At 33.7% G+C, this 11,899-nt stretch overlaps 1 protein-coding gene across 1 annotated transcript; it reads right to left on the reverse strand.

Annotated features, from left to right (window-relative positions):
• Positions 1–2,755: 2,755 nt before the first annotated feature.
• On the reverse strand, positions 2,756–8,100 carry LOC136831003 (uncharacterized). Its single transcript, XM_067090945.1, has 5 exons — positions 8,050–8,100; positions 6,539–6,748; positions 5,500–5,710; positions 3,216–3,372; positions 2,756–2,943 (listed from the first exon to the last, which is right to left on the reverse strand). Exons 1-5 carry the CDS (start codon positions 8,098–8,100, stop codon positions 2,766–2,768), a joined length of 807 nt encoding a protein of 268 aa, XP_066947046.1. The 3' UTR covers positions 2,756–2,765.
• Between the last annotated feature and the right edge of the window lie 3,799 nt (positions 8,101–11,899).

Consider the following 11,899-nt stretch of genomic DNA (forward strand, 5'->3'; position numbering starts at 1 on the left):
GACATAGAAATTAAACCAAGAGTGTCTTGATCATTCTTTGAGTGCATCAGACAAATGAATGGTCATCATGACCATCCAAATGCAGTTAATTCAAAGTTTAGGCTTAAAAGGTATTTGTTAGGAAAAGAAACTGCGGAAATGGGGGAATTATCTAGAAACAAATACGAGAAATGTCAGGTTATTGGTGGATATTCAGGCTTCAGATTTCCAGATTTTTTTGATTTTGATTTAGGAAGAGATCTTCTAGATGGCGATAAAGAGTTTATGAATACAAATACAAGAGATGACAAAAATCGCTGAAGGAGTGATTGAGGAAGATATATTGTAGAGAAATTTGTATGAACTACCCTTATTTAGGATATAAAAATAACGATGTTGTACCTTAGACCGATTCTTGGACAGTTTGTTAACAGGGAGAGTTGTATACACCTTCCAGTGAATTTTTTTGTCAGTTAATATGCGAGACATTTTCAGTGCAATTCATGGTGAAACTCTGAGGGAAGGAAAGCATTGTTTAAAAACCCATTGCGAAGAACTTTTAAAAGATCTAGAATAAGTATTTCTGATGATGTTGAAAGTATTTTTTTTTTTTTTTTAGATATCTGTATACTTTGTAACGAAATATCTTGATAAGGAATATGAAACGGCAAGGGCAAACATGTATGGAAGCAATTAAAAAATGAAATCTATATCTCAATATATTAATATATGTTTATATAAGGTTCGTTCAAAAAATAACAAAAAAACACAGAAGTCCTAATTTAAAAGTTAAATAAAACAAAAGAAAAATTCAATAGAAATATGAAAAGTTAATTACTTCTCGTTTTCTGTGAAGATGACTTGAAGAGAGAGAGAGAGAGAGAGAGAGAGAGAGAGAGAGAGAGAGAGAGAGAGAGAGAGAGAGAGAGATAAATGAATGGCCACTGGTACAGAACATCACCACGATCAAGTGCAACTGGGAAGTGGGTGACCGTGTTTACAACAAAGAATTAAACCCTGTTGACACAATAAAGATTTAATTTTACTCTGTGCAGCAATAGGTCCCCTTGTCATTTCCTATAAATTTATTGCAGAGCAAGTTAATGAGCATCGTGTTCTCATCCTCGACCGTGTAAGAGTCGCTGTGGATATCGTCATGGCAATTATGATCCAAGTACGTAGGATACGCGTTCATCCCTGAGTCATGAAGGATTTGGCATTCTTTAATGTTGAGGAGATTCATTGGCATCGTCGAGTCCCAGATGGTAACACCGGTGTTCCGTAGAGCCATGTGCTGTAAAGAATGAGCAGAATGTGAATCACTTCTAAATTGTTCATACTGAAAATAAAGTACGAATGCTGATTTGTGCATTTGAATAAACTTGTGCTTATATGCAACTCGACATACCGATGTCTCAGACGAGGCAAAAGAAGAACAATTTCCTCATGCAAGATGGTGCAGATAGCAAATCATATGCCTTTGAATGTACTTCGTGATATCCATAACAGTTTATGAGTGATGCCAGAGACCGCAAATCAGCTCTGAAAGGACTCCCTATAAAAATCCAGTTGATACTGACAGTAGAAACATTGAGGAAATGTAGTGACATATAAAAACCAGTAGGTCTAAACTATTTATCCCTTTATTGGATCATGTGTTAACCCTTATTAATGACATAAAAGCAAATGGTTCGTTGGATTCCGTAAAATGCATTTGTATATGGTAAAGGTTCCGAAATTAATCTTGCTATGATGAAAGACTTATTCATGCTGTAAAAGAACAGCGAAATTAGATATCGTGGATACTTTAAACGACGCCGAGGTGTCAACTAAGGAACTAATCGAGTTTTTAAGGTTTTAATTGAGGGATCACTCTTGACATTTTCTATGGGGTGAAGAAACTCTGCTGAATAGAAGAAAACGTGCCTCGAAATTTTATAGATTCTGAATTTATGCACCTGTGTCAGAAAGGAGTTCAAGAAATAGTTTCAGGAATTATAGAAGCAACATACCAGACCAGGCAGAATTTTTGCCAGGCTTATCTTACTAAGAGACAGTCATTCAGAGAACGCATACATCCAGGAAGTCAATGTGGTTTTTGACATTATGGTTTATTGTAGACATGATTCTTGTCTTTAAGATAAATAAAAAAAAAAAATGTCATGGGAAAACTGTTCTACTCTACTTTGTGTTTAACATTGTACTAGAAAAAATTGGCAGCTCACCAGCAAGCTTCAACATTGCTGTCTGAAAAAGGCAGACAGCAGTCATGTTTATCATACAATGACCATATTTCTTAATTCAAGTATTTGGAAATAACGAAATCAGAGTTTATATGCACTCTAGAATGGAAGGTAGATTATTTGATCTCAGAAGGTTTTAGGCCAAGACTAAAATCACTGAGACTGAGACACATCTGACTTCTTTCCGATGATGCTGGTTTTGTTGTACATGGTGAAACATCTTTACAAAAACTATTAAATAAACGATCAAGAGACATGCAGATATACAGGATCACCATTTTTTCTACAAAAACTGTCCTAACGCAGCAAGGGATGGATCAGATAAGAAGCTGATTAAAAACGATAGTTTTAAATCTTCTGGTTCTGCCCTGCCCTCAGTCCTTATTTTGGACGAGGACATCTCCCACCCTAAAAGTAATGTAACAAAGGTGTTTGGATCTCTCATGAAGAGAGCAGGGCTCAATAGAATGCTCGCTGAAAAAATCTAATCATTTAGCAAGTTTGAGAGTTTGCTTATTCATTTTCTCGTGACTTTTCTCCTGACTAAGTTTGTGGAATGCGCACCATGACTTCGTCGATCCACTCGGCCGTCGAAGAGAAGAGTCGAGAGTAATGGAGAAGTCGAGCTAGTTTTTGAATGAGTGCGGTTTTTTCATGCTTCTTCGAGTCTTCCCCTTGACTTACGCTGGCAGCATTAATACGAGATACAACCGTATAATCTCTGGAAGAGGAAGAACAACAGAAACAAATATTGCAATATAGAGTTATATAAAATTTAGGTAAAAGGTCTTTTCTTGCGTCACTCTTAATTCAAATATTTATTTAATTAGCAAAAGCCTCCTTTGACCTAGTTTTAAAAGTCAATTATCGTTAACATTTCCCATCTTAGCGGAAAAGATGGAATATTAACTTATCAAACCACAGAAAAATATCCGCTGCAGATCACTGGCAGTCTTCCTAGACACACATCCGGAGAGCACAAAAACTACTCACCTGCTTCTCGACTGCGCACAAGCAAGCACGTTGGTGCGTGCCGCAAGAACACTGAGGACCTTCGCCATACTTCGCCATACGCCTGTATAGTCAGAGAATTGGTTCAGAGTCTCACTGTCAGTCGTTGCTCCAGAGATGAAGGACCATGAACCAAAACCTTTGTGGGTTATAAATAGTTTATTTCACATGTGGTGTCGAGACGTTATTTTATTAAAAAGATCACTTCGGAAAACTATGATACTAAAGATAAACAATTATTGTTGCTTCCTAACACCAAGGGCTATTCAGTGGGAAGACAAAAAATGTTTCTCATACACATACATATATTATATAAATATGTATGTATGTATGTATATATATATATTTATATATATATATATATATATATATATATATATATATATATATATATATATATATATATATATATATATATATTATATATATATATATATATATATTATAATATATATTTATTTGTATGTATATATATAATGCCTTCTTTTTAAGGACTTTGATTATGTAGATAGATAGATAGATAGATAGATAGATCTATCGCCCTATTGCATACAAACGGGATTTATATTGGTTTCTCCCAGAGTATATAGTCTTGAGGAAAGTGAAACAACTAAATAGAAGATCCTTTGCCTTGACTCTAATGAATTTTCAAGCAAATTATATGCAGTGGAATAAAAGATTACAAAAAAAGATTCGATTTTACAGACAACACCTTAAATTAAAGGTATAAATACAATTTTAATGCTTAAGAAGGTCATGCATTTCTTTTGAGTTAGCAGTGCTTCAGGTGTGGATGAGCTGTCTAAAAGAGCAACTCAGGTACTGGATGAAACAGGGAGAGGCATCGAACATTAAAGAGCATTACTGAGATCCTTTAGCTTCTCCTTTAGATAAACTTCAAGCATCTTCAGAATGGGATCAAGTGTGTATAGATCTGAGGTAAAATTAATATTATTCTTCTTTGTTGTCTTTAGGGCAAATTCTAAGAGATTTATGGAAACAATATTTTTACATTTTGTTATAAAGGATTTCAATAAACAGTTACTACTCTGCTTACGAGAAAGTGACCTCGCTAAAGTAGCAACGTTGTTAATAAAATTCCATGGATAGATTGTGATTAATTTTATTTTGGCCAGACAGGCATGGGATTAAACGTTAAAATAACTTAATATAAATATTCAGAAAAGGTAATGCTCTTTTGATGCACTTTAAAAATCCCATAGAAATAGATGTTACCTTAGTCGTATAATGAAAAATATGAAAATATATTTTCTGATAATCTTCGAATTGGCATTAATACAGATAAAAAAATTACAATTATTTAAATAAGCCCAGTACTATATACTCTTGACCCAATTGTGCACAAGGCGTCTGAAGGAGATTTAGAAGAGAAACTAAATAGTGTAAGTATTCTTTTTTGAATGTCTATTATCTCTCCTTAGTTTATCCAGTATCAGAGTTAATCCTAGACAGCTGTTCCTCTCCCAAAGAGCAGCTATCTCAAATGTAATGGTATTTGTATGAATTAGTTATATCCACCATAAATCTTAGTTGTTGTTTGTAAAACCGAGTTTTCCTCGTAATCTCTGGTTCAGTTGTATAAAGTTTGCTTGAATGTACATTACAATAAACCTGAAAGATCTTGCACTCCATTGTTTCCAATGCCTTGTGGCTATGTACTTTCTGTGTAGGTTAAAAAGTTAAGTATACCTTAGTTTTACCAGACCACTAAAGCTGATTAACAGATCTCCTAGGGCTGGCCCGAGGGATTAGACTTATTTTATGTGGCTAAGAACCAATTTGGTTACCTAGCAAATAACCTACAGCTTCTTTGTGGAATCCGAACCACATTATAGCGAGAGATGAATTTCTATCACCAGAAATAAATTCCTCTAATTCTTCATTAACCAGCCGGAGACTCGAACTCAGGCCTATAGTGCTAGGCGACAACTCATCGACTTTTTGTAAGGAACTTTTTGTGTAGGTATATGTATATGTATATGTATATGTTTATACAATATATATAATACACCTGCATTGTGGCACACACACACACACACACACATGTACACACACACACATACACACACACACACACATATATATATATATATATATATATATATATATATATATATATATATATATATATATATATATATATATATATATATATATATATATATATATATATAGGTTCGTGCGTATGTGTACGTATATGTATATATTCCTTTTAGAAAAACATAAACAAAACGATTTGTCTTACCTACGACAACCACGTTGGGCACTCTCGGAGCCTTGTGTGCCCAGAACTCAAGTTCATTTCCTGACGGTACTGACTTATTGTAGATCTCAAATCCTCTTGGTGCCCAAATGAAATCTAATTTGGCATCTTGGTCTCCTGCAACACTTACAGAATAATGAATTTTATGGCCATGTATCAAGGTATACGCCTTCCATGTGGTTGCTGTCTTTTCCTGTCAAATAAGAGCACACGTAACTTCAGGTACACTAAATGGTTTTTATTAAAAAATAATACCGATTCAGCAATAATTATTTTCCCGCAAAGTTTCTTATTGTCTTTTCTTTTCTTGGGAGCAACTGCCCTAAGTCTATGGTGGTAAATTGGTTGTATTATTTATATTCTCAGGCAGCTGTTCTGATCCTTTTGTGCTCCAGAATACAGGATGAAGAGGGAGAATGAAAAGCGTATATCTAGCTACAAGGTTCAAAGAACTCTCTTATCAATATCTGTATAGAATAAAGTACATTCTGTGCATCACTCTTAACCAGAACACATACTCTCTAACCCCTTTCAATTTTTTTTCTTTATGAACATGAAAGAATTCAAATGCTTAATCCCCCTACTGTACAAGTTCTACGTGAATGAGATCCTATGGTCAAAAGTATTGTATGACCTTTTTAACATAAAGAAAGATATCCTGGCGGAAGTCATTGGTTGTGAAATATAGGTATTTATATTTAATTTTTGCCTCCACTACTTAAACAAAAAAATCAGATATCGAAAATTCTGTTCTGTAACAACACTCAGACGAATTTTGTGTGAAATTTTGATTCTAATTTTTGAAGAAAAAGTAATGGAGGAGTAATGTTTTGAAAGCTTATGACTTACTTTTGATGACATATGGTTGCTTAAAGCTGCATACTAGCATTGTAAATTGAAGAATGCTTGTTGAATATAGGAGAACCAAAGACCACCATATAATTAATAAGGACATAACTTAATTATTTTAAATATATGATGGATGCATATAAGTAACAAGAATTGATGTAATGTTTCTTACCTTTAGGGTATTATTATAGATATACCAGTTGAAATTTGGAGTCATTTCAAGAAACATTATAAATTTGTCTCGAACTTTGGAATCGCCATAAAAGGCCATCCACAAAGGACCATCTTGGCCCTTTTGTCGCAATACCAAACATTTCTTGACATTAGCTGCATCATACAGTCTTATCCTGCAGTCCAGATAGTTTAGACTTCCGCCGGTTATCTGTTGAGGAAAATGAAACAATCCAAATAATGGACAGAAAATGACAACTGATGCCATCCGTAAAGTCATGTTTCAATGAATAAGGGATATAATGAAAAGATAATAAGCAAATTCAGAGTCAAGGAGAGATAACATGTGCAAAAACTTTCATTAAATGTTCAGCGCAAGCCGTGAAAACATGATCGCGCTATTCTTCCCAATAACCCACGTAGGTGGCGTCTGATAGCAACAGAATAGCCTCTGTGTTTCAAGTTTCGGTGTATGTTATCGTTATAGATTTCCTAGAAAAGGCCATGCCATCCATGGGGAGTATTACACATCGAAATTGCAACACCTGGAAACCCATGAAAATGAGATATCAAGATGATGAATAATGACTCATTCATGACAAAATATTTGGAGATTTCGGTGCCAGCTTTTACGCGACTGGATAGCAATGCTTGAACATTGGTGGGCTACGTGCAGTGAAATTAGGAGATACTGCGTTAAATGATGATTCATGGATTGTATTTCCATCTGATGCTTTCTGAGTGATGCTCAAAACTTTTTGAATGGCCCTTGATTTATAATTTACCTATATATTGATTATTTTGTTTAGCATTAATTGTGAGAGATCCATCCATGCATGATTTTTGATTGTTTAACTATTTTGCTTTATATAAAAACATATTTCTGAAAAAAATTCTTCCTTGCCACTATCAAGATTATTTTTGCATAGTTATCTAAAAATCATGGTGATATCCATTTTAATTACAATGCACATGGTTTCAAAGATAAGATAAAAGAACGTTCAAATGACAAGGAAATTAAAATAAATAAAAATTACCTAAAGCCTGGAAGTTGGAAGCAGATATAAAGTCCCATTGGGTAGTATTTCCAAAACGGAGGGCAGAGTGTTACTCAGTTCCTTATAGTAATCTGTTCCTGGTGCCAGTCCACTCTCATGTTTTCTGTGTACATTAGCATCAAACAACATCGAATGAGCTCAAAATTCTATTTTTGCAGTTCAGAAACTTTGCCTTTTATCACAATCTTACTCTCCATTGCATTTAACCATACACAGGGAACAATTATTCCTCTCATTCGTCTCTTAGGAACCTTTCCTTCCACCAAACATAACTTCATACATCATGCTCAGCCACTTAATTGCCTCCATATGTTCAAAGCAATTATTTCTCCAATCTTCCTCACACTTATATCAATCCCTTTGTTTGTCTCATGAATTGGTCCTACCTCTTCTGTACTCCACATTCAACAAATCTTCAAAACACAACATTCCAATTGTCCATGACAACATTCACCTTAGGCAGCATCTCTTTGTTTGCAAAGTGCCTGGCGAAGGCTGTATGCATGTTGGTGAGAGGAAATACCCCATGTATGACAGAGGAGCCTCAGCTCCTGTGGCAAGTGGGTATCACTCTAACTCCTGGGATGCTGGGAACTTAAAGACAATTGTATCTCTATCTATCTTTATCGCTGCGTGTTTAAAATCACCAAACAGTTGGGAAGATATAGTTATATATACACATATATATATATTTGTGTATATATATATATATATATATATATATATATATATATATATATATATATATATATACATATATTTATATATATATATATATATATATATATATATATATATATATATATATATAAATATATATATACATATATATATTTGTGTATATATATATATATATATATATATATATATATATATATATATATATATATATATATATAGTGAATAATATAAGCATATATAAACCTAGCACCTTGTGACAATAGCAATAAAGTGTATATTGGACACAACGGCAAAGCGTGCAAGGAGAGAGCAAGCCAGCGCAAACAAAGCATTCCCCACCACAACCAAGCTCCCCACTGGCCAAACGTGGCTGGAATTACAACCATTAGATCAACTGAGAAAAGACAGACCTTACATTTAACAACAAAAATAAAACACCGACGGTGTTATGAAAAGACGTTAGAGGGCAATTAAGGAATAATTTTGAGGACAATGTCACTTGTGAAATGATATGCAGGAGTTTTAAGATTAAAATCAAAACTATGGAGGGAAGGGAGATAACCCAGACCACCGAAAAAGGATTAAATATACGACCCTGAAGACCAATAAGGAAGCAGGAAAGGACGGGAGCAGCTGAATGTCAACGGGCAGGTCACCAGAGGAGTTAGGAAAACACAAACAACAGGTGTTGGAAGGACTGCACACACACACACACACACACACACACACATATACATATATATATATATATATATATATATATATATATATATATATATATATATATATATATATATATATATATATATATATAAATTCACACCCGATTGTAGCTGTTGTCCTAAAACCTTGTATATCAGGATTAAACTGTCCTGTCATATTGAAGCCCATTGAAATTCAATTACTTTTGGCATGGTAACACAACGTATCATATGTATTCAAATGGTAAGGAAATAAGTGAAATTCCTTTTCAATTTTACCTCTGATGATACAGCAGGAAAGTGGTGATTTTTTGAAGATATCCTAAACTGGAGACTGAATAAGCCCACTGCTGTAATTCTCTTGTGACGAAAGTCTCTGAGCTAAATAATAGGCTGATGATTATTTTAACTTTTTTCACTTCAGAGAGAGAGAGAGAGAGAGAGAGAGAGAGAGAGAGAGAGAGAGAGAGAGAGAGAGAGAGAGAGAGAGAGAGAGAGAGAATATTTCAAAGGAATGATATATGTTGTCTGGCTATATGTTGTCTTGCAGATCATAAGTTTAAAATTATGACTCCTTCCTGAACAAAGGACTCTCTGAAAACAATCAAAAATCAAGTCACAAAGCATCGAGAAAGGTGAGCTGAAATCAAATGCATTTAGATAGAAGGTAACAGAGGCGGTTTTTAAGAAATGGAAGTGTCTTAAAGAATGAACTAATGAGCCAAAGATTTTTAGTAGAATGGAGGAAAAAATAAAACAAATGAAGATGCCTCAGCCTCCCCAACCTGATCTTAAACTAATTTTAAAAATATGTTTGGAGCGTGACAAAGACTCAAGACCAGTGGCCTTTAACTAATAGTTTGTTGACCTCTCAAAATAAGACAAGCAAAAAGGAGATTGTTTAGTGAAAGTAATCAATGATCCCCATTTATTTACCTCCCAAGTATCAATGGAATCATAGGAAAATAATTATCTTTTCGTCATTAAATCTAACTGTCACTTTTTCTCAAATTTTTCAAGGTATAAACATTCGTGGAATATAGTCACAAACTCCCCAAGATACTTACCTACCAATCAGAGAAAATCAAATATAGGCTTTTGAACTGACTTTAATGACATCATTAACATCAGTGAAAATTAAGTTTTGACCTTTACACTGACTGTAACATTCAGAAATAAGTTAGATCAACGTTAAAAGTGACTCCAAATTCCATAGACCAGTAAACTTTATAATAGTTTCTAAATTTGGCTGAAAAAAATTCTAAATTTTACTGGCTTTTAAACTGGTTAATAACTTCTTAACTTAAAAAGTAAAAGTTACAAAGCCGACAGAAAGGTTGAGCTAGCATCATAAAAGTTAGCTAAAGGAAGAAAAAATTTAAAACAGCAGTAATCTTAAAGTAATGAGCCAATGATTTTTAGTGAAGATAAAAGATGCCTCAGCCCCCCAGCAAAAAAAAAAAAAGACTTAGACAGTGAGTGCAGTGACTTTACACATTATTTAAGTTACCTTGGTAGATGATAGTTACAGGGCGCTATGTACTATTCTTTGTTTCAGACAGAACCAGAGAAAGTTTGAAGATAAGAAATGAGTAAATTAAGAGGAAAGGATTTGCCCCCATTTGGATTATTAAGATTCACAGATTCAAACATTATTGAGTCCGAAAATCAGAATGGCTTGCGAAGTCATGAGATTAATACTGTCTGATGAAACCCCGCTGATTATTAACTTCTCTTCGTGCAGCCACCAACCCAGCAAACATTAACAGTGCATGGACACTTGACAATCACTGAAATAATATGACCGAATGTTTATTCATATAACCACAGCTGAAACCGACACAAAATTAATAAACAATTGCATAGTATCAGTGCTCATTAAAATGACACAAATGATCATTGACTTATTAGCAACAAGTTTGAAATCTTATATATATATATATATATATATATATATATATATATATATATATATATATATATATATATATATATATATATATATATATATATATATATATAGAGAGAGAGAGAGAGAGAGAGAGAGAGAGAGAGAGAGAGAGAGAGAGAGAGAAATGGATACATACACACATAAACAAATGCATAAACAATAGATAGATAGATATGAGTCCCCAGTACCAAATTATTTTCTAATTTAGAGATATATCACTGAGCATGTCTCTCAGAAGATTAATGAGAGCAATTTAGAAAAAGATACTTAGTAACATTGTTTCAGCACGTCAGCGTAACATTGTTGATCTTTCGTTTTTGTTTGTGCAAATGAATTTAGCGTCTTTTAAGGGACAGTTTTGTCTGCTTTGTAAAATTTTCTTGACAGTAAAACTTGAACTTTGGTTTTCAGATTGGGAATATGGTACTGAAAAAATGGGGCAAGTAAAAAATGGATTTTCTTCTTAAGTGTAAAATGTTCTCTCTCTCTCTCTCTCTCTCTCTCTCTCTCTCTCTCTCTCTCTTTCGGTATTAGACGACAATTAAGATTCACACTTCTTAATGATAACACTGATCTTTATCTTTGAATTCTGACATAAAATCGGTCATTTCGTTGAAGTTTTTTTTTTATAATATTTAACACTCTCTACACTGATCGTTATCTTTGAAACTTGACATAAAATCGGTCATTTCGTTTATGTGTGTGTGTATAATAAACTACTTTTCCCGTTAAATATATTGGCTTTCTTAAATGACATCGAAGTGCGTGATCCGGAGATATGCTACCCAAATATATAAAACAATAGAGAAACGATGCTTTTTAAAAAGAAGGACCCCAAATGGATATTGAAATAAAGTTCTTTCCTTCGTGTAATAGTACCAGAAAAGCCTGATTTTTTAGTGACTTGAAAAGTCCTTGTAGCAGCATTGACCTTTTCTTTCAAAAGAAATTACCTTTAACACCTTTGTTTT

This window comes from Macrobrachium rosenbergii, chromosome 48, assembly GCF_040412425.1.
Source record: "Macrobrachium rosenbergii isolate ZJJX-2024 chromosome 48, ASM4041242v1, whole genome shotgun sequence".
In the NCBI taxonomy this organism is placed as follows: Eukaryota; Metazoa; Arthropoda; class Malacostraca; order Decapoda; family Palaemonidae; genus Macrobrachium; species Macrobrachium rosenbergii.

Coding starts and splice junctions, on each gene's coding strand:
- LOC136831003 (XM_067090945.1), bottom strand. CDS start 8,100: ATGCATACAGCCTTCGCCAGGCACTTTGCAAACAAAGAGATGCTGCCT. Junction 6,749..8,049: donor ACAAAGAGATGCTGCCTAAG/GTGAATGTTGTC, acceptor TTTCCTCAACAG/ATAACCGGCGGAAGTCTAAA. Junction 2,944..3,215: donor TGTGCGCAGTCGAGAAGCAG/GTGAGTAGTTTT, acceptor TTCCTCTTCCAG/AGATTATACGGTTGTATCTC.